At 43.9% G+C, this 24122-nt stretch overlaps 1 protein-coding gene across 4 annotated transcripts in view; it reads right to left on the bottom strand.

Annotated features, from left to right (window-relative positions):
* Nucleotides 1-24122, bottom strand: part of bnc2 (basonuclin zinc finger protein 2) — a 168506-nt gene that overhangs the window by 71647 nt on the left and 72737 nt on the right. For 2 of the 4 annotated variants that reach the window (XM_006787077.3, XM_006787079.3), the window contains exons 1-3: nucleotides 19548-19939; nucleotides 18186-18536; nucleotides 14459-14521 (exon numbers count right to left, since the gene is read on the bottom strand). In XM_006787077.3, coding sequence (XP_006787140.2) covers nucleotides 14459-14521; nucleotides 18186-18536; nucleotides 19548-19550 — 417 coding nt within the window. In that variant the 5' untranslated portion in view covers nucleotides 19551-19939. Of the gene's footprint in view, nucleotides 1-14458; nucleotides 14522-18185; nucleotides 18537-19547; nucleotides 19940-24122 lie in introns of those variants that run through there. The other 2 variants (XM_087841726.1, XM_006787078.3) reach the window with 2 other exon arrangements.

Here is a 24122-nt window from a genome sequence, read left to right as displayed (position 1 = left end):
AAGCTTGTGCGGACTGTATGGAAGCTGCCGCTGCTGCTGGTGGTGCTTACATTTTTTTTTTAAACTGGACTTGGGGCTAGAAAAATGTTTGCTCTTCAGTTCAGGGCTCTACCTTCACAAACACTGAGTGTTTCCAGTGAAGTCACATCTTACTGTAAAAGTGAAGCCACCTTTTTTTTTTTCTTTTTTTTTTTTGAAGCTACAGCAAGTCACAGCATGGGTCATGGGTAATGCGCTGACTTGTAATTTTCTCACAAACACCACCGACATACAAACACATATTGCTCGCTCACTTAAATAGATCACTATAAAGGTCACTGTGGGCAGACACGAGTCCTTTATTGACTCCATAGTCGATGGAGTGCTTAGGCCACAACCTTTCTTGACCCCTGTCATGGGTAATGACTGCTGCAAGGAGGTATGGGTAATATGCACTAAGGAGTGGGAAGCAGCCTTTTTTTTTCATACCTATAGGCTAATAACTGCCAAAGCATGGGTTCAGCTAAGCTAGGGTAGGTCGAAACACTGTGATTAAACATAAACATAACAATTTGTGAAACTCTTGGGATCTCCTGCCCTACTCTGTTTACTTTAGAAAGTTTTTTATTCATTTAATTTTTGGGGGGATTTTTTGAGAATGTTCACACCAAAAATAGCACAACGCGTAAAAAGGCGAGCTGTGTTCGTGCGGTTGTGTTAAGGGGACAGTTTACACAAAAACCAAGTTTGGGTATTTTTCTTCTGCCCTGGAGCGCTTTTTGGTTTGAATTGACCAGCTCTGGAGAACATCAGATGCAGAGATGGCTGACTTTCTCTCGATTATAAAGAAAATAAATGACCCTCGCCTTGAGGTGCCCAGAGCACCAAAAAGAAAAAAAAAAAGACATCTGAAAAAGTCAGCAGCAGTATGTCTTCCCAGAAATCATGACCCACTTATTGAAAAATCCACACATGCTTGTTGTGAGGTATCATCATATCATATCATCATCTAGGTATTTTTTTCTTTCTGCTGAAGCTCGTAAGATGGATGGACTTAAAAGGGGAAAACTTTAAAAGTCATAAGACAAAAATACCATCAGCATTGACATAGAAAAGCTTGCATATATTGAACAGCACACTGGCTGAAGTTACACTGGAATAAAAGTTATAAGAGTCTGAGATAAAGCAGTGCCAATCCAGTGGTCTCCTAGAAATTGATAAAACTTTTTGACATATTTTCTGTCCAAATACGGCCTTGCTAGAAAACTATTTCGGGCTCTGAGATGCTGATCTCCATAAATACAAACAGGATTTTTTTTTTAATTAATGATAATTAATTCCCTGCATGAATTCCTCTTACTTCTGTGCTGTTGTTTGCAAGTAAAATCAGGTGAAAATTGGCCACTGCCGTTCGTCCTCGGGACAGCCAGAGGTGGCAAAGGTACTTTCAGGCTCAGGTTTGACACAGTGGCGAAGTCTTCTCTCTATGGGTTTTCCGGCCATTCTTTCATCCCATCTTCTCTAATGCTAACAGACGGTCATTACCATCTCTTTCATAGTAGAGGTCCCAGCTGTGTTCAGGGGTCTAATACCCGTCAGCCTCTGTCCCAGTCTCCCCCTCCTTCCCTCCTCCATCAATCCCTAACATAGCACAGCCTCAGCACAGTCTGGAGGTGAATCTGAATAAAACCCACAGGAGAGAGACAGAGAGAGAGAGAGCTAATACCAAATCTCAAATGACCCAACCAAACAAAAGTCTATCAGAAGCCAGCTCAGCAAACACAACTGCCATACTGATGAGCGGAGAGTAGCACAAACAGGGAAGGTGGCAAGGACAGAAGGCTGGAAGCTTCGTTTATGCAGCCTTCCAGAGGAAACGTGTGACTCATTAGCAGCAGTGGATTGAAGGCAGCGCTCATCTTATCCAAATATCTCAATCCATTTTTTTAATCCTTGTCTTTAAGCGTTGATCGGAGCTGTAAATGGTTATTATTTGATAATGTATGTAGTTTCCTTAAAGAAATATCACATTTTCAGGGCTTGTACCTGCTAACAAAGTGTGAATAGCAAAGATTTCATTTCCTCCTACCTGTAAAAATGTCACATATGCGTTAAAACTACAGATTGTACACAAGATACAGGAGATGTGTTTGGGAGTTTTTAAAATAGCTTGTAGTCATGTGTGGTGCATTTTTCTAAATGGAAACTTTTTTTTGTTGTTGTTGCCATTATTTGTCTACACACACACAGAGTCACACAAATGGAAAGAGAATTAACAGAACTGTCGGTGAACTGTAACGGTAGGTGCCACGCAGAAAGACACAAGCCAGAGAAAAACCGAGAGACAATTTCGCCAGTGCCCCGCTCGCACGAAGGACATAATAGCGCTGAAAGCAAAACGACTCAATGAAACAGGAAAAGTGTATTTCTTGGAATCCACTTACACTCAAATTACAGTGACATTCTTGGCAGAGCTTTCTGCACAGGGGTAACAAAATGTACTGCAGCAAAAAGAACATTAGGGACACTTATCAGAGCTACGACACACACACAAAAAAAACCTATTAACATGCGAAAAGGCCAAAATCAAATAAACCAAAGAAAAGACAAAATAAGGGGCCTATTTTCTTGGCAACATTGCGCTCCAGCTTCTTGTGCTTTTCTTCTTTCTTTTTTTTCCCTCTCCCCCTCCTGCCCTTCGTCACTAGGTTAAGTTACAGACATGAGGTGAAGGAATGAGGGAGGCAATGTGGTAACACACTGTACCATGAGGAGCGAGATGCTGGCTCTCCCAGACATGGTGTGCACCAAGCGAGAACCCTTCTGTGGCCCCACATAGGCAAACACACACAAAGAAACACACACGATACTTGGGTAGTATATGTAGTGCACATATACAGAGCAATCCACAAGCATACAAGCAAATGATATGATTGCATTCTCCTGAGGATAGATGCGTGCACGCGTGCGCTCTCTGGTTAACTTCCTTCCTTCCTCCCTCCCTCCCTTGTCGGCTCCACATGTGTCCTGTCATATCTCCTTCAGACCATAATTGTCCCAACTTATGGTGTTTCTTCCTTCAAGCCACAGTTTAGGGGAAGTGAAATCCTTCTAAGTGACTGTCACAATGCATCAGCCTCAGTCTCTCCCCCCTCCCCCATCTCTCTTCTTCAGTCCCCTGGCTGCCTTCTTGCATCCCTGCTCACTATCCTTCACTTTAAGTGTTTTTTTCTTACTGAGATGCTACACTGGCATTTTCACTTTGTCGCTTTCTGTCACTCTGTCTGCTTTTTTCTTTTCTTTTTGTGCAGTCACCCTCCCGTCGCACGTCAGGTCTTCCCCCTGTGTCTTTCCCTGAAACCCCCCCGTTTGACTTGAACTGAGAGCTTTAGTTACAACATCACGCTGCCATTACGCCCTCCCTGTGACTCACCTCTTTGCATAATCCTCGTTCCCCTGGATTACATCAACCGAGGTACTTCCCATTTCCTTTGAAGGGACAAGTGACTCCTTGACATGCTATTGCACACAAAAACATGTGGCACAGAGACGAGCTAAGGGCGACAAAGGTCGTGACCCAGTGCAGCGAGGCATGTGTCACTTCTGCTCTGCCTCTAACTGTGTTGCTCACTCCTCTGTCACCCAGCAGAGAAGACACACAAACACACTGTATTCACATAATCAACGGCTGGCCTTTCCTATCAACCAGACATACTTCTCATTCCATGTTGTTTTTGTTTTTTTGCAGACCACTGTATTAGTATAGTTCTTATTTGTGTTATGATATATCAATAAATCTGGCATTTGTTGCTTCAGTTCACCAATTAACAGTTTGGTCTGTAAAATCAGAAAAACAAAAAACAGTTTAAAACCCAGAGACGTTCAGTTTGATGTTTTATAAGACTGCCAAAACACAACATATAAAAGGAGGAGCCAACAAGTTGTCAGTGTAGCCATTTAAACTTCCAAAACCAACAATTGGCTAAATTACTCAAACTTTTTATAAGGATTAAAGGATTAGATTAACATGTCAACATGCAAACTAGCTAGTGAGGTTTGTGCTTACTTCTTGTGCCACAGTGAGGTGCATGTGTGTTTGCACCAGTGTGTACTGTAAGTGTGCTTAGGTGCTTTCTAATCTTAGGTGTTTTTCTGGCACATTATTGAGTATTTTATTGATACTATGGGCAGACCAGTCGCCCATCAACCTTTCATCGACCAGTCATGCGCAGTGAGGGAACGGACTTGTGGTGGGGGATCTGGCATAGATGGATACTTGGCAGGGGAGGAGGGGTAGATGGGTGGTCACTCACTCATCACTTGGATACAGTCCGACTCTTAGTGTGCGTGTGTGTGTTTGTGTGTGAAATCACAAGAAGGTCAGTCACTGGTCACCAGATGTTAACTGTTGGGCTGAATTACAGAAAACTAGAAAGTGGGGGGGACAGTCTCCGGTTACTCCGCTCACTCACTTTCTCTCTCATGCACTTGCACTCAATACAACAAACCATGAGAGTGATGGGTGATAATGGAGCAGACACTAACAAATCTGCACCTCTTGGCTAGGGACTCGGCCTCAGAAAGCAGACAGTCTGTCCCACTCGTAAGCCCAAGTATAACACAGCACTCCACATTCAGCAGACAGAGAGACCAGTGACCCTTACTGTACACCGCTTGGTTTCCAGAAGCACTCATTTGTTGTCGAATGACATTCACACCGGTGGAATTCGCTGCGGTTACCCTGTGGATGTATAAGCCATTGCCTCGCTCCACAGGAGCGGGGTGAGTTTTAAATACAGCGAGCTGCTCGGAACCTTGTCACTGTGTGTGGCCTTACAACGTGCAGGCTACTGCTGCTCTGGATATTAACTCTTCTGTATGTCTGGCTATTAAATACCAATCCCCAACCACACACATACCACTTCCCCTTTAAGTCTCAAACTCAGGGACACAACAGTTTTGGCTGGCGAGCATAGTGTGGGCCACGAGAAGGAGAGAAAAACCAACTGTTCTCTTTAGGTGAGACCTTCCAGCTGGAGAGAGGACTTGAGGAAAAAGCCAGGACAACCGAGGGAGCAAAGTTTGGAGCACTTGTGTCTGAGCAGTAAAAGAGTGTGTGAATGTCTTACACACGGGGAGAGGAGTCAAGAATGTGGAAACAGAGCAGAAAAGGAGGGAAAATCAGCGTTTGAGTAAGGCGAGAGAAGTAACAAGGATGGTGTAAAAGAGGGGGAAAAAAGGGTAAAATTGTCAAATCAAAAAAAGGAAAGAAAATAGAAGAAAGACCAGCAACTGGACTGATCCTGCTAATTCAGCACTTTAACAAATCAATGCCACTTGAGGAGAACAATCCACACCCTGAGCTCAGCTAGACGCATCAGTGAAACTGTAGGCGTGTTTGTGTGTGTGTGTGCGCCTGGAGGGTTGATGATGTTGGTGTGAGGTCGTCCACAATAGTCCACATTAAGGTCCAGTAATGTGTTAATTTATAACTCTATCACCCCAGACGCCTGCATTATCCATCTGTGTCACACGCTAGGCCTACTGTATCTATCATCCGGAGGGGGAAATGACCAGTCCAGAGAGATTAAGTCACCGGTCGCACAATTTCTTCTCCCCCCCCCCCCTTCTTTCTTTTCCCTTTAGCCTTATCTATTGCATTCCTCTGCACCCCCTTCATCTGGTACTTAGTTCCCCAGGTCAGGGTGATCAATTAGAGCTTGACAGACTTCTCAACCCCCGTCTCACTGGAGCTCCAGAAGCCCCACCGATGTCCATGTCTACCCAAAGACAGAGCACTTACACTTGGCTTTAACACCCTACCCCTCCCCTGGCCCCGGAGGCTTGTACGGTGGCTGTTTGAATATCAGTGATCAGAGCCCGAATTACATTTCACCATAACCTCTGTGAACTCAGAACTTGTTATCACTTACGGGAGATTGAAAAAACAGATTGTAACAATAAATTTGCGTGTGGCTGCGCGTGAGCAGAGAGCATAAAATTTGGCCCCATTTGAAAAGACCCTTGACGCATATAAGTCATTGACACATAACCCAGTCCGTCATAACACTACTAGAGCTGTAGTTTTACAGGTTTCCACCACCGGGTCTGGGCAATAATGTTGATATTTCCATAAAATATTATGTAGTGGGAAAGTATACTTTTTCCCCTATGATGGAATGCATTACATTGGTCACAACATGCAAACAACATACTGTATTTCTTCAGTAAACATAGCAAAGTGTGTATGTATAGGTGTGTGTGTATGTTTGTCAGTTTGCATTTGTGCCGGTGGTTCACATTCTCTTTGTCAGTAGCAGCAGGCACTAATAACACACAGGGGTAAATGATCAATACTCGCCCTCTCTATTCAATTTCACAACATCACTGCTATCACCGGACACACACAAACTCCGGCGCACATGTAAATGCACCGAGACGAATGTAAAACAAAGAGCCTTTCACTAACAAATGTAGCCAGAGGGCTGGCTAAAACAGGAGAATTGGCTTTGTTGTGAATGCAAGCAGAGCATTAATATTTATTTTCTTAGAAATGCTCCCCTCTGTCTTGGGAGGACGGTAGTGAACATGAGAGGCAAAAAGAGGCTTTTGGTGAAGGGGGAGTGATAGGAAAGACAAGCTGGCAATTACACCTTTAAAGAGTGCAACAGTCATCACTAGAGAAGAAAGGGAATCTGGCCATTAAGACTAAGTGGATGTCTATTAGATCATGGAGGTAAGGAGGTGGGCATTTACCATCAGTCCAACTCAGAGACAACCTTGTCTACCCCTGGATCACGCCAAAGGCAGCGAGTCTAGAGCAAAGCCAACACGTTGGCATCATTTAAAGTTTAAAGTTAAAATGCATTCCGTTTTCTTAAATAATCAGCTGGCTAAACTTTCGGAAATTCGCCCGCTCTCTTTTTAAAACTATTTATTCCAAGAATGTTTTCCAGAGACATCACCTCTGCGCAATGAAGGCAATTAAAAAACTATCAAAGTCACCACCCAGTCCTATGAGATCAAACCAACCCTCTGCCCTCTTTCTACTTCTCTCTCTGTCCCCTTCACCCCCCCCCCCCCCCCGCCCCCTCTTTCCCTAGTGTAAACCCCCCCATTCTTATCACTGCGGTACAGTTAATCCTCCTCCTCTCCTCCTCCTTCCATCGCAGAGTCCCTCAGGGGGTACGCGGGAGGCTAAAAGGCGGGAGCACATTTGCCACTTGCCTGCGACACATAATACGGAGCAGGCAATCAACTTTGGCTTGACATGTATTTGCTCATCTCTGGGACACACACACACACACACACAACACCTAGTCCCCCCCCCCCCCCCCCCCCCCCCCACACACAACAAGGACTGCTGGGAAATTGAGGGGTGAGGGTGGGGGGATGGTATGAGGGAGGGTTGGGGGGGGGGGTAAGCCTAAATTAACACTTGACATTCAATACGGTCAGGTCCTTAATTGGCCAGGGCCTTCCTGAGAAGGCAATTTTCTATTCCCTAAACTGCCCCCGCACTGCGCCATGTGCCAGTGTCATCTGTGTATGTATGCCTGCGAGTGTGTGTGTGTGTGAGAGAGAGGAACAGCGAAATTGTATCTGTGTGTAAGTATGTGCCAGAGAGGAAAACTAAGTGTATGCATATATCTGCGTGTGGCTGTGTGTTTGAGCCCGGGCCCCTGTCCTGAGAGAGGCCCTCTCCGGTCCCTTCCCTCTCTCTAATGAGGCTGGATGAATTAGCGCTACGTGACATGATTTGAACAGCGGTGGCTGCCCCCCAACACCCCCCCCCCCCCTCCTCCCTTCCTCGCCCTCCCTCCTCTCCTCATCTTTGTCCTTCTCTCCTTCTCATCCCCTTGCTCTTTTTTTTCCTTAAAGCAGCGACAGGCATCTGGTGGCCAAAAGAATGCCAGGAGCAACCCCGCGGCTCTCGCCTTTATGCGTGCTGCCACCGCTTTATACCACTCACCCACACACACACACACACACACCACACGCACAGGCGCGCGCACAAACACATACAGACAAACCTATGTAATCTACACAGAATGAAACACTTTCGCCTTCCTCACCAGTCCTTTTCCACTCACTCGCACACACGCAGTCTCCCTTGCACTTCCCTGCGGATTCAGTTACAGTTGATGTTATTACAGCTTTCAACCTGAGAGGTATTAGGCTTCCTTTAACAGATCTGACAGCATTTACAACACAGGCAAGTCGACGCCTCTAATCGCCTCTGTGACTTCAGCCTATTACCAATTGATCTCAAAGAGAGCCTCCTCCTCACCTTCTGTCTGATGCACAAGCTCTCGGCTCCTTTTCTTCTCCTTTGTCATAAAGCACTATCTTCGCCGCCGCATCCTGTAAACTCCACTGCTCTTTAAATAGTGTCATTTCTAATGACATTTTGTATTATTTACGCTCATTGATCAGGCAGAAAGGATCACCTTTGCCCTTATGGGATTTTAGCAACGGACAAGATGGTGAATTTATGATGGAAAACAGCGGTAAATCTAGGTGATAAATCCTTTTCGGCCACCCTTTACAAATCTAAACTGATCAACAAGCTGTGAGGTAATGGCCTGAATAAAAGAAACAAAAGCTGCAGATTTTTTTTTCCTTTGGATTTGGTGGAAACATATCAAATAGATTAAATGCCATAAAATATTAAATGCTAGTCAGAGTCACACACATCATGCAGCAGACAAAGCTCTAACAAAGCACTTATCGCTAAGAGTGTTTCCCGACAAAGGAAGAGGCAGCTCAGGCCATTTACAGAGAAAACATCAGCACAGAGAAAGCAAGCGTATATATATATATATATATATATATATATATATATATACACACACAGTGGTGTGTGTATGTGTTTATGGGGCCGCTTGTGTGCCTGCCAGTGCACAAGTAAACAACGGAGATACATCTTCCACTTTTAACACACACAAAAACTGTGTTTTCCTTACAAGAATTCTCACTCCGTCCGGCTGTTTGCTTTAGTCGCCAGAGGTCATTCGCCACCACTGGGTTGACCAATTGATGTCAATCACGGTAGGCGAATTAGATCATTTGTGACTTAACTGACATTACAGACACTGCTGCTCAATATGTGATCATGTGCAGTCATTTTCTGTTGTGAGTGTGTGTGGTGGGGCTGTGGGGTTGTTGGGGGAAGGGGGGGGGGGGGTGTCACACCTAAATGAACAGGTATGCTCAGTGACAACACACAATGCTTCTTCTATCTAGCCCACACACACACACACACACACATACATACACGCACGCACACAGCAGTATTTCACTGCACGGGGCACATACACACACACACACAACACGTACTCACAAAAACAAAAAGCCACCCAGAGTCTCAGCTTGCCAGAAAAAAACACAAGCTGTGGGATGCCAATGCAGCTGCATTTAACAGTGGCCATTAAACGTTATTAATCCAACAGCGCAAACATCTTTACAAAGTCAGCAGAGAGCACAAACAAACGCTTACACATGTTGCTTTAACACTTTGCTCACAAGGAAAAAGAAGGCGAGAGGGAAAAAAGTAGCTAACGGGTTTAGACTCGAGTTTAGAGGGTTTTTATTCAGTGGGTTAAAATGACAGCATTGTTAAGAAGCAATTTACACAATCTGCACAAAGAAAATCACTGTACTTTATATCTGTGTGTATGTGCGTGTGTAATACGTGCACACTATGTACATTGGCTACAAGCCTACCACAGCCTGTACCACTAGCCTCCCTTCTCCAGAACCTCCCTAAAAAATCCTCCCTGGGCTTTGAGCAATCAAACCTCCATGGTAAGTTGGAGACAGAACAGAACAGAGCGGGGAGATAGATGGAGAATAAAACATTGGAGCACAAGAGAGGAGAAAAAAAAGGAAGAAAGAAATGAAATGAAACAGAAAATAGTTAAAGGGGGGGAGCCTCCTCCACCTCCACCGATCACAGACACGGTTCCATGTATTCATTAAAAGATGAAACATATTTATTCTTGCCTGAGTGCAGCTCTCTTCACCTCACATGTGAATTGTGGACATGAAATCTGTGTTACCTTTTGGAAAAACCATTTTCTTTGAACAACAACTTTGGTAATTTGCCAACACACAGCACTGTGCAGTAGGCCTGCACGCACACGCACACACACACACCCATACACACAGTATATGTCAGATTAGCAGAAGAAAGAGACAGAGTCAAGTGCGAGACCTGAACAAAATTACCATCATTATCCATAACCATAAATAAGCCTGATGATGATGGTTTTAACAATAATAATAGCAATTCACTCTGAGTGCTTTTTCAAATAACAGTGACAGCATTAGCTACATCGCCAACAGAAAAATGAAAGGCTCGGTGCCTTGAGAGCTCTTCTTCTTTGCCACTGCTGATGGGGCAAATTGGCAGGCAGAGCGAATAGACAGGGGTCCTTAAAGACGGATGTAAAAATAGTAGGCTTTCGATTTGCCCGCTGCGTTGGCGCAAATCCAAGGAAAACAAAATAACAGGAGTTGAGGAATAACAGGAAAAGGGAGAAGCCATGGTGAAAGTATGCCCAAGTTCCTGTCACTTAGCACAGGTCACACCTAATGTCACCTTCCTCTGGATACAGAACAATGTCTCTACCATATGGCCACGTCTTAAAATACCACAGGCAAAATAAATGGATTTCTGATGGTCCACCCCGCTGGTGGCTCGGGTCACCTGTAGCAGCGCCGTCCCCTTCCCAGCTCTCGACGCCACAGCAACCCCTGGTAATACCACTCGCACAAACACACACTTACAAGAACTACACTTCAAGCCTTTTATAACTGCCTGGATCCTGGTGACAGCTGCTGCATTCCTGCCGTGTCAGTGTGTGTGTGCTGCTGCCCTGGCACTGTATTCATGTCCCCCTCATTAGCCAGTGGTGGGGTGGTGACATCCTGAGCGACTAGCCCTTCAAACACACACATTTCCTCTTCACACCGGCGACTTCACCGCACTGCAGGAAACTGCCCAAAGACAAATAACTCACAGCCGTGTTTTGAAAGACACGTAGAAAATGAAAGAAGGAAAAACACTGTAAAAAGACGGGTGTTCCACTGCTTACGCGGACATCAGCAGTTTTTAAAAAAAAAAAACAGCATAAAGCGTCTCAATGCAATCTACATGACAACAGTTGTATTTAAAAATACATAACACTGTAAACCATTTTCCCAGTGCCGTAAGAAACTAACACACACACACATCCACACCGACACACGTGCTGCTGAGTATAGCTCACATTTTGAATAACCACGCTGATTTATTCCAAATGAATAAAACCTACGTAAATCTTTCTGGCCTGAAATACCTCATGAATTTCCTCAGTGCTACGCGGTGTTGACATCTTCTCCTCAGATTACCGGTATTTTATTGATTGACTTTGTCAAAAAAAAGCGACTCGCAATAAATAAAGAACAACAAAAGGAAATGGAATACTGTATTTCTTTGATTTTACATGCCCACACAAGAGTAAGAGAGGTCCCTGGGAAAGACTCAGCTCCAGTAGATTTTACCACTCATCCCACTGATAAAGCCAGAGCATATGGCTGTGCATTTCTATCGCTCCTCACCCATAAAATGCACCCTATGCTTCCGTATGATACAGACCCCCCCCCCCCCCACCTCCCCCCCCGCCCCCCCATTCACCATGGTGGTGAGGCACCTGTCTCCTCAGGACAAACAGGAAACAGCTGACATGGAGCCTGTGAGTGATGCTCACATGATGCTTATTGATCGTTGTTTGCCCCTGGTCTTGCAGCACAGAGTCAGGGTCAGTGCTTACCCATAACGCTGGTCCTGCAGGGCATTATTGCACAGCTACAGAGGTTCCTGCCTGACCTGACATACACGAGATCAGGGTGCCGTATTTTATGTTTGAAAGGACAGCATATAAATGAATTGAAAATTAAAATCTATCGTAAGGATTTTAAGATGGTGAGTGAAAGAAAGGAGAATATATGTGCACGCGTGAAGAGTCAGTCAACTGCCCAAGAAACAGAGTGGAAAATGGTGGAATTAAATGCGTGGCTATTGATGTTACCCACATTTAAAAAGCTGGCATAGTTATCGTATGTATACATGTACCTTCAGACATACTGGGCGATGCACTTTCTGAGAGAAAAAGATTTTGAAACGCCAGTTGGAACTAGTTTAAAGTAAAAATGTTGTGGACGTCATATCTCCCTGGTTGGCACTTGGGTAAATATAGTGGGGACCACAGCATGAATGGGACCTTGTGCATCCTCCCACCTCATCAAACCAGATGGGCTCTTACTAGAGCACGCATACAGCAAATATACTAGTAGCCATGCCCACCTTCCTGCTCGGTCTTACTCTCGTATTTCTCTCCTGCAGAAATAACGCCGCCTTTACAAAACGCATCATCATACACACAAAGACTGCGTTGGATGCCAGCTCACTCAAAAATCACAGCGTCCATTCTCAGCTCTGCCTATGTTATCTGGATGTTCTTAACTGGTGCGCAGCAGTAATACGTGAATTAGGCAGTATAAGAGGACAAGTTTAGATTGAGGGATAAGCGCTTTATCAGGGTCATCTATTCTGTTGAAGCTTTGAAGCTTTTCCAGTCAGGTTACCAGCCCAACACACTGATTAAAAAGGCATAACCAAGAAAACACTGTGCTTCTTCTGTCCTTGTGTCTTATGATCAGTCGTAATCCTGCACGGTATATGAAGTGAACACGCTCAAAATGTTCCCCAGTTACACAGATTTAGTCTCAGGAGCCTTTTGTGCAAAGACAGTAGCTGCATAAAAACCATCTGATTTCGTCTTTGAGCATTCGATCTGCTGCTGGTGAAGAGTTTCAAGTGAGAAAGACAGTGGCGAAGAAGACACAGAGCAGAAAGTGTGAAGGTAGGGGAAGAGGAAGAGGGCTGAAAAAGCGAGGGCAGAAGAAGAAGCTGTGAGAGACAAAGACGTAAAAGTAGAAGAAGAAAAAGAAAAAGTAGTAATGGGGGAAGTGGTGCGTGTCTTTTCTGCAAATCTCCTCTTTCACCTCTGCTCTCCTCCAGCTCTCCAGCCAGGGCCAGCCAAGAGACACTTCACCTCGCACCCGCACACACATGGAGCCCGATCCAATACACAGAGACGCACACACACACACACACACACACACACACACACACACACACACACACAGGGAGGATACACACACACTCTCACATCCTTAATAACACGCTTACACTCACACAACTGGCATATGAGTGCTTAGCCACCCACTCAGAAAAATAAATGGCAAACCCACAGACACCAACTTTTTAGCGCACACATAAATGCCACGCACACACACATGCACAGACACACACTTGACACCAGATACATGTATGTATAGACATCCATACGCTCTGTGTGCAACGACCCATCAAAGACAGACATGGAAATAATAACAGGAGTGTAGCCACACACATGCGCACACGTTCACCGATTGTGGGTAATTCTACACATATGCATCAAATCACTGCCTCCAAGTCCCACACAACAGTAAGAAGCAATGCATATGCACCACATATGCAACATACAACACGACTTTACCCCACCGTGTAAAACAACGGTTGCCTCCAGCCTCCCTACACACACACACACGCACACACACTGCTATAAATCTATCATTGTGTTAATAGGCAGATTAGCGTCTACTCTGAACTGCGCTGAAGAGGATAATATCTACCTAATTTCTTCAGTCAGACAAAACAAAGCAGAGCATGTTTTTCCACAAATATGTCCATCATCACGCTCTGAGCGCTAACAGAATTCACTTCCAACCGTTTGGCATAAACAGACAGCGCTGGGCTGGCTGCACAACGCTTTAACGAAATATATGGAACAAGGGAAAATCAACCAACAGGACTGTGATGTTGCTCCAAGCGAAATAAATAAATAAATAAACATGACAAAAAGAGGAAAAGGAAGAGAAATAGAAAGAAAAATTGTAATATTAGAGGAAATAAAGTCAGGCTTTCAAATCTTTGAGAGGATGTTTGGAGACAAGAAGCCAGCAGATTTGTAAGAATTAAAAAAGACATATAAATATATATATATTAGTTATAAATTTAATTTACTGACATTAAATTAAAGTAATTTCCATATCCTAAAATTGTAAATGCATGCTACAATGAAAGAATAAAATGCTGCAAATCTGAGTGAGTGTTTGTTTAAAATATTATTTTAAATCCTAAGAAAAAAATTGCCACAAAAAGCTATATAAGATATAAAATTTCTATTATTATTTCTATTGTTTTAACGCTGATTATTATTGGTATTTGAATTATTTTTTTGGGCGTTTTTGTGTTATCTAGTTTTAAATGATATGTCTGTGTTATCCACCCCTGCTGTGTCCATAGGTGGATAAAAAGAGTCTCGGTGTGAGATGAAGCAGGCAGCACTGAGAGCAGACAGAAGTCAGGCAAGCTGTAATGCCACTGTACCTCTTCCAGATCTCGGCCCATAGTCGACCTGTCGCACTTCAAAGGAAGCCGCGTTACAGCACCCTTGCAAAAAGAAAAGGAAGAGGCTATTTTAGAGATGGTTTTAAACTGGAGATATACACTCTATTTTTTCCCCCCACCCCTTTTGAGGTCTGCACCGAGCCTGGGTGGCTCTATCAGATCCTCAGGTGGAGATGAAGGCACATTTTTACAAGCTTCTCTAATCCTTGACTTGTTCCCACGTTCCTCCGACTTGAAGCGGAGAAGACAATAAAAAAGGGGAAAAAGGAGAGAGAGAAACGCGGCCTCCGGCTGCTGTATTGTGGAGGAAACATCCCTGATGAGCCAATTAGACTCGTAGTATCACTTAACTCTGGAGTTTTTAACTTGCAGAGGGTCGATATTCATAGCCACGCATGTACAGCAGCGGGTCAATTAAGGCTCCAAATATTATCACTCCGTAATGCCTGGAATTAATTACACTCGCGACTAATGTTTGTATTTTTTCCGCCATAAAAGCAATTAGGAGAGTTCCCTTCTCGCAGTGTTTTGTAAAATGTGCACTGATTTTTTTTTAACACGAGGAAGCTGAGAAAATAGGTCGTATTTATTGAATCCATTTCATTGATTTCATTTAAATTGCATGCTGTTTATGCCCTTTCCTGTTGACACTTGCGTGGATTATAGAGGATGTAAATCTCCTGCTGTGTGGCTTAGGAAAAAAAAGAGTTTGCTCAAAGATTAAAAACCTACTAAGGCCTTTTATGAAAGGTGTAAATTTGTTCGACTGCACAAATGCCTCAATATCCAACGCTGTTAATTTCGTTGCTTTAGAAAAATCACGCAACGATTTAAAAAAAAAAAATAAAAAAGAAAGAAGAAGAAGAGAAAAGAAAAGAAAAAAAAACAACATTGTATCAATATGCAATCTCACACTCCACATTTAATAAAACATAAGGGAAAATATTTAATTCACCTGTATTTTTCATTTGTTTCTTCAATCCAAACAGCATCGCCTGTGGCCAAATATTTTTAAAAGAAAATGCCTCGTGTCTTGAAAAACATCTAAGTGAATATGAAATAAATACATTCATTAATTGCCAATAAAAATCTATGAAAAACGATTAAAATTCGGCAGCAATACAGGCATTATTTATTAAATTCAAAGTGGTTTTTAAATATTTTCTTTAGGTTTAAGCAATTTTCTCCACGCCATATAAGACACGTGCTGCTTTTTTATGATGACAAAAATGAAACTAGTGATTCAGAATTTGGATGCAAAAGAAAAAAATAAATGTCTGTGCTTCACTTTCTTTGCACTCTTCAGTCGCGGATGCTTGTCCACGAGCTAATCAAACACCTGCTGCAAACCGCAGGTTATTTACGTAATTAACAGGATGGCTTTAAAATAGGAAAATCACTGCCTTCCTATCACAAGAGACATTTCCTACGTTTCGACAGTGCTTCTTTGTGTGTGTTTGATTTACAAGGAATTCCAAAAGGTATTGCCAAATGGGTTTTGTTGTTGTTGTTATGTTTTGTTTTTGTTATTTTGGAGATGTCCCTGCATCTCATCACAGCCGCTTCTCCAAAACGCACTGCGCACAAATCTTTTTTTATGTCTCTGTCGATCAGATGGAGATGTGATGTAACTAAACTTTTATAAAATCCTGCATCTATCGTGTCACCTGGTTGATCTTTACGGGAGATGGGGGGGATTTTTTTTTTTAACACAAGCCCATAACGTATTTCTCTCCAACACCCCAGGGTGCGCCAGGCTCGGCAAACACAAAGTCATTATCGGTTAGATTCCAATAAGGCGAGTCTGTCAAGGAACAGGCTTCCTTCGGAGAATTTATGTCATGCCTACTAAACATGAGAAGATGTCTTCTAAGTAGTGCGAGGAAGGATAAATAACAGCGAGTCCCACAGCTGATTATATTGAAACAACGGTGCGCATTTGTAAAAAGGATTGGGGACGCCAACGTGGGGTCCCAGCAGATGCTGAGCGCAGGGGCCCATCCACCTGCTCGTACCGGGAGAGAAGAAGAGAAGCGGTTCGCTGACCCCTGCAACCCATCCACTAATTCGTGTATCAATAGTTTTCATGATCGTTACTTTAGGAAGATTTTGAGGGGGTGGGGAAGATAAAACGTGATAAGCACGAAAGGTGTGAGGATGTAAAGGGAAACACTATTGATTTACGTATCTAATAAATTTGAGGGCTTTAAAGATCAACCTGACTAAAACAAAAAAAAAAGGTGGAGGTTGTTTTTCTCATAAAACTATTTCGTGGAAAGCTGCTTTAACAAAATGTGTCTTTACTAAAAGTTACACCGGGATTCTTGTTCTTTAAAAAATAAAATAAAAAATCCCAAAACATCGTTTTCACCTTCACGATTCGACCTCTGGGGGTTAAACAAAACAAAAACAAAAACAAAACGGACTCCAAGTGCCGTCAAGGTGACAGAATATGTTTCTCATCACTTACAGCACGGAGCTGCGGCGAAGCTGTTGCGCAAGAGCCGCTATGGCCCGAGTGCGTAACAGCGTGTGCATGGTACGGAGAGTCTGCAGGTCCCGCTATGATTAACTGCAACCTAACAACCATCCTCTATCTTTACTGTCTTCCCCTCACGCGGACGTGTGCGCGAACGGACGCACACAAGCACACACACACACACACGCCCGCGTACTAGCACACGCGCACATACACTTGCTCGGAGCTGGACATTCCTATCCCCCCTCTCCGTACCTGATATTTATCCAACGAAACCACTTCATCCCTGTCATGTTTCTAACTTTAGAGACGACATTAAAAACCTAAAAAAAAAAAAAAAAAAAAGGCTACAGAACGAAGAGGAACACCAGCGACAGCAGCAGAGGAATGTCGGGAGGAAATCTTCGACTGTCCTCAGCCGCTGCGGGCTCTCTGTTATCATCACTACTTTTCCTGGCCAGCCAGGATTCATTCACGTCTCCTTTGCTGTTCCGTAGCCGCGCGAGGGGCTTCCTGCTTCGGCCACACGAAGTCAATTAGCCGGTCCCAGAGGGGTGCCCCTTCCCGAGTCTTTATCGGCGCTGGGGTTACCAAAACACGCCTATAGCTTGCTTTTTAAAACTCCTCTCCGCTCTCACACCAATTACTGAGACAGAAGCATGTGTGTAACAAGAGGTGAGGAATCATGTCGCAAACTGTGCAAATTTTATATTAACATGTTTTTGCAAATACATAAAATGAACTATTTTTTTGCCCTTTTTTAAAAAATAAAAGAAAATGACAAATGCATTGAATAAATTTTGAAAAAGTGACAGATGACAGAGAGAGAGAGAAAATGCATGAATTGAAATACTTTACAGCAGGTTTGTGTAAAAGAGCAACACAAAAAGCATGAGATCAATGTTCCAAAAAGAAAAGGGAAAGTTACAAAAAATCTGCTGCACAATTGACTCTTAACTTAAAATATCACAAACAAGACACCACAAAACCACTGGTTCCCCCCCACCACCACCTCCACCCACCCACCCCAACATGAACTTACACATACACCTACACATGCAGACGTACACCAACACTTTCTTGGATCAGGAACCAGTAAATACTGTGAGAGTAAACACAAATCAGGAGAAGGAAAATGAACATTTGGCCTTAAAGATGGAAAAGAAAGAAGGAAGACAGGAGGAGGCAGAGATGGAGAAGATGGAGGGGTGAGGCTGAGCGACGTACCTGCTGGGACATTCTGTAGAGGAGGTTGCTGTCAGTGCTCTGCTGCTGCCATGTCCCCATGAAGCCCGGCTGCTCAGCACTAGGCGGTCTGGTGCTGAACTGCATGGAGCTCGCGCCTGCTCCCTCAGCGCTGCTGCTAACGATGCTTACGCCACCCAGACCACTTCTGCTGCTGGTGCTGCTGCTACTACTACTGTGGCTACTTGAGATGATGGTCGTGCAAATGCCAGCTGTGTCCGTGGGTCCGTTAGCCTTAGCTGGAGGTGGCCTGGGCGACTCTGGGTCTCTGCTGGGCTCTGGTGGGACCGTGTCACACTCACTGCCTCTCACATCCAACTCTGCCTCCTTGGACTTAGACAGAGAGAGGGAGAGACAGAGAGGGAGGGCGGCAGGGATGTGGGAGTGTGAAGGAGGAGAGAAGAAAAAGAAGTCAGTTAAGGTGGGTTCTTTTGGGGTTATGTTGCCTTTTAAAAAAATCTAGTTTGGTTCCTGCTTTCTGAGGAGGATAACAGCAAGAGGCAAGATGAAGAAGTAGATGTATGTGTGTGTGTGTGTATGTGTGTGAGGTTTCTTGGCAGCTCCGGTGGCAGAGCAGTGAGTGTGGAGTTAATTCTTGTGAAGGGAGAGAGAAGAGGGCTTGTGGTGAATTTCCTCGGGGGCCTCGTCTTGGACAGGGGAAGATGAGCGGAGCACTGGAGGTGAAGAGGGACGAGGAAAAGGATGGAGGTGAGGAGGGAGGTTGATGAGAAGGTGAGCAAGAATGGAGTAAAACAAAAAAAAAAAGGAGGGGGAGTATGGGAATTAAGGCGAGGGGGTGCATGTTGTTGCCTTTGGCCTGACTTTTTTTTTCTTTTCTTTTTTTACTTTTTGCTGTAATCCATCTGTCAGTCATTTTGTACTTGGACACGGAGTCAACAGAAACACGCACTTGGATGCAAACATACACAGTGGAACGCATGTTTACCTGCATGCACACACATGGACACACTCACGTAATATTTGAAGAAGAAAAAAAAAAAAAGAAAAGTAGGAAAGTAAAAGTTAAGCAACCTGGGAAGTGCCACCACCAGACTCAGCAATGAATATCCACACAGAAATACAATCAGAAATAAATTCAAGCTTGAGAAGGCAACAAATAGTGTGCTGTAAGTACAACAGATATATATCTTACACTCTAGACTTAAAAAAAAAACACATACAGCAAAAAAAAATTGTGAAATTTAAAAATACTGTTTCACTGTTTTCCCAAAAATTTGTCAAACAACCAAAAAACATTTTTAAAGTCCATTTTTTAAAAAAAAGTCCCATAAACGTCCATAAAAGCAAACAGCCGAGCCAATAAAAAGCTTGAATTTATCTTACCATCAATTCTGTGTCTGTCCCAGCAAAGTGAAGATGAGGTGTGGGAGTGAGCCACCAGCAATCCAGCTCTCCTTGCCTCCCGCTCCTCTCTCTCTCTCTCTCTCTCTCTCTCTCCTTTTCTCTCTCCCTTAGCCTCTCTCTCTCTCTGTGTGTCTCTGTGAATGTGTCCCTCTCTCAACGTCTGTGCTGCCGACTGTCCTCTCTCTTTCCCTCTCCTCTTGCCTCTCTCTCTCTCTCTCTGACTCCTCTGTACTCCGCCGCAGCCACGGAGGAACTGAACTGAGCGCCTGAGCGTGTGTGTGTGTGTGCGCGCGAGAGCGAGCCAGTGAGAGAGACGGTGGCTCGCTGAGTGTCTGTGTGTGCGAGACTGAGAGAGAGTGTGTGTGTCAGGCCAGTGCAGGCTCAACTGAGTCAACTCTGCCGCTCCACTGTGAGATGCTCAGTGACATCGTGCTGCACACTTCGACACACTCGCACGCAGACACACACACACACACACACTCCTCCTCTGCTAGACGCAGGAAGGTGGGGGCAAGCTCCCTCGCAGATCGGGAGGAGGGGAGCGCTTGTCTCCCCCCCCCCCCCTATTACCATTTGCGCTGCGAGCGGCCAGCACGTCTCAGAGCAACTTAGTTCTCCTGTGGGACCGTCCTGCCACACACGCATATGAACGCACACAGAACCCCCCCCCCACACACACAGATATACACAGTGCTAAGCAGAGGAGCTGAGTTGTTGCCTTGCATGTGAAAAAAGAGCCACTTCTGTTTGCTGTTTTCAAGTTTCTTTGTTTCAGGAAAGAAAAATCAGGTTTGTATTCTGCAAAAAAAACTGTTTTTTTTTTTTTTTTATCACAGCTGATCAACAATTTTCGGTGTTCTTTTCATTAGATAATTATAAATATATATCTCTCTCTATATATATATTTTTAAAACAAGCAAATATGCCAGCCTTGATACATCTTTTAAAACTCTCGTGCCTTTGTTTGATTTTCACCGACTCTAATGAAAGACTAATGGAACGCAGGCAATCTGCCACCAGCATGCACACGAACACACATGCTCACAGGCACCTCCTCTCTCTCCCCTCTCCTCCTCCTCCTCCTCCTCCTCCGCGGAGGCTCTCAGATTTTAATTAAGAAAAAAATGAGGAAGAGGTTCCATTTTAGCCAAATTGGTCCCCACAGCAGCAAAGGTAAGGGGAATAAAATGAGGGATGGAGGAGTAAAGGGAGGCAGACACAGAGAAAAAGACACACAGGAGGATAAGACAAAAAAAAAGAGGGAAAAGATCTATGCTTCCTTTGACACAGCATAGGACACATCTCAAACAATGAAGACACCCCTCTCCCTCCCTCCTTCCTTCTCCTTTCCTTTCCCCCTTTTTTTTAAACTTTAAATCTCCCATCTTGTCTTCTCCACCCTGTCTTTTCGCCCCACTATCATTAGAGAAATGACAGACCAGGTGCCTCAGTCCGCAGCGAGAGGGAGATGTCACAGTGATCTTTTTCATTGCCGAGGAACAAAAGAGAAAGGGACACGGACAGAACTTCTCTCCTCAGCTACATTAAATGGCTTGTGATATATAAAGTCACTTCAAATTTTGTGGTAAATTGCGGCAGACAGCTTCTTGGTTGTCTGTTAAAAGCCTTTTGTACTATGTACTAATGGTGGTACACCGTTAACCTTTGCTGAGATTATCACACCGGTCATTACTGTTATGTACAGGTGATTTCTGCCAGCAGAGAGAAAAGTGTGCAGTGTGTGTCTCGCCACTTTGAAAATGTGCAATTGTGTCTTTTGTCTCAAGCTCAATTTACATCTTCGCTCCTTTCTTGCTGTCTGCCTACATCTTCATCCTCTGCTTTTTGGTCTCTCGTCATTTTTCCCCCTCCACCTCTAAATACCTTCCGCTGCTCCCTTCCTTTTCAATTTTTTTCTTCATTCATCTTTTTGCATGCTGGCCCGTGCCTTGTCAGTAGCCACGAGAAGCATTGTTGTAAAAGGCATAATGTGTCACCTCTTGTCCATGTTCCACCAGCTCTGCTCTTAACAACTTATTGAAAAGGTAATGCACGAGGCTTAGGCTAATTATATTAAGTGACAATTTAGCCGCCAAGGTTCCTTTTTGCTTTCCAGTTTTTTTTCTCTTCCTCTCTCCTTCTGTTCCCTCCACCCCTCCACCCCATTCTCCTGTAAATGTGCTAGTCTGTGGGTTTTTCGAGTGGCACTCAGTGTTTCAAGTCAAGCTGGTGGCTCAGCTTCTGACCTGGCTGGTTAATGGCTGTTATTTGTGAGAGGGAGGAGTGGACTCTGCAGATATTGCTCACTCTTCCTCCACATTTCTTTCCCCTCTTTTTACCCCCCCACCCCCACCATACCCCTTCCACCTTGCTTCTGCTGATAGTAAATGGTCGTGATGACAGCGGAAACAAAGAAAAAAAACAGAGAGAGAGACAGAAGTAAAAATACAGAGATGAAGAAATTTTGAAGGGAGGGCTGGAAAGAGGAGGCAAGAGGAAATAGAAAGATGAAAAATCTGTGAAAGCAGGAAAAGGGTGGGAAAAAAGGGGATACTGGAGATCCTCAAGCTCCTTTATTAAAACTATTATTGTGCAGGACTTGAGAATTCCCCCCGGGGCAGGGGTCCATGTCGAAGCCCATATAATTAACTAGAGGCTCAGCTACGGATCAATTACCAGACAAGCAAGTGATAGCTGAATCAATGGAAGATCATCAGGCTCGTTATCAGTGTTGCAACTCATTAGAGGAAAAGTGAGGTAGAGAAAGAGGCAGAGTAAAAAGAGGGGGTGGGGGGCAGGGGGGGCAAAAAGGGAGAAGGGGGTGCCTGGGTGAGGCAGGAGGAGAGGGCAGAATTGGTGGCAGTGTGTTATCCCAGAAGGTGATGGGTGTGTGTGTGTGTGTGTGCTGTACTAGTGTGTGATGGGCTGCTTTTCCTCATTAGCTGCCACCGACTGCTGACAGGTGGGAGTCCTGTACCATGAGCGAAGCCTGGTCTGTAGCAACAGTCACTGAGGCTTGCACGGATCAATACTGGCGTGCACATGAGGCTAAAGCTCTGCCACAACATTCTTACTCCCCAGGTACTCACAACCTCAGTCTCGGGTACAATTTTGCAATCTGAGCAGTCAGAAGGGAGGTGTCAACAATGAAGAGTCGCAGAACAAAGGAGCAACAACTATAACCAGAAATTCAAAGCAACGCCAGAGTTGATAACCTCTTTTAACAGCAAAGTGACATCTACGTATGAAGACGTTAGTTTGAACTCTTCTAGGGATGTGCTCAAAAGTCATTTAAAAAAAAAATGCAATACATTTTTTAAAGTAGGGCAAAAATCAAAAAAGTACTATTAATATGCATTGTTCTATTTTGCATTCACCTAAGTAGAGTTGAAGTATAATGAAATGTGCTATATAAATCAACCTCCATTGCCATCTGAACTTTGAGGATTCAGTCATTTGTGGTGATGCCACATTTGCACACTGCTTTGCATGCGTTGCTTGATTCATGTTTTCATTCTGATTTTCCTCTTTCATTTGATGTTTAGAAATTGGCGCCCTTTAGAGATAAATGACTGAATCCTCAAAGTTCAGATGGCAATCGGGAAACAATATAAATCTGTGATCTAAACATCTGCCAGTACCTACCGGGGATTGTGCTGATATTGTTTCAAACAACACAAACGTGTTTTCTCATGATTGGTGTTACTTTTTTCTATATTTATCAATATTATATTACATCACCGCATTAATTCTTTTACTGTTCACTTATTTTTGGCTTCTATTCTATTATTTCCGTTCTGATTATATTTCAGTCTTTATTAAAGAAAAACATATAGAGCACGTCGGGTAAAAGAGTCCAATAAGAGTGCAGAAAGTGAGATTTAAAACATTCTTGGACTCTTTGTACTTTAACTATGGCACCATCCATCACTAAATCCACACTATTAAGCCCATCAAACCTCTTAGCACTGCCTGTTTGTTTCCCAAGCACTGACATCTAATGGGTCAAATAGCCCAGAAATTGGGTGCGACAGCACTGAGTTGTTAGGCCAGTCTCAAGAGAACCAATTCCCCTTTCTATGCTCTTGAGAGGCAAAGTACCCAGCTTTTTATTTTCTGTGCAAAGTGAGAAAACCTGTTGAAGCAAACAACAAAGAGTACAAAACAAATACAGGGAGTCATCAAAGAGTCATAATTACGATGCTTTGCTGCTGTATTATTTTTCTGTTTTGTGTTGCTTTTTTTTTTCTTTTCACGACAGAAAATCACAACAACAAAGACCAGCTCGCACAAAAACTAGGGCAGAAAGGGAGAGGACAACAAGTGAAAGGTGGAACGGCAGCGGCGGCGATCATGTGCCACAGAAACAAATGATCTCCACCAGCAGAAGGAGCTTGATGAGCGTCTCTTTGCCGAGCAGGATGCTGGCTGGTGAAACACTGATTCTTTTCAGGTTGTCACATGAAAGTCACATCTAGAGTTCATCCTATCAGCTGTTTAGTCATTCCCAACTTTTTTTTTCTCTGCTCGTATAAAGCTTTCCTATCATCTTAC

The sequence above is a fragment of the Neolamprologus brichardi genome, chromosome 6 (assembly GCF_056152115.1).
Source record: "Neolamprologus brichardi isolate AB-2024 chromosome 6, ASM5615211v1, whole genome shotgun sequence".
Classification (NCBI taxonomy): Eukaryota; Metazoa; Chordata; class Actinopteri; order Cichliformes; family Cichlidae; genus Neolamprologus; species Neolamprologus brichardi.
Note: the sequence above shows the minus strand (reverse complement) of the source record. Positions and strands in the feature narration are given on the sequence as shown.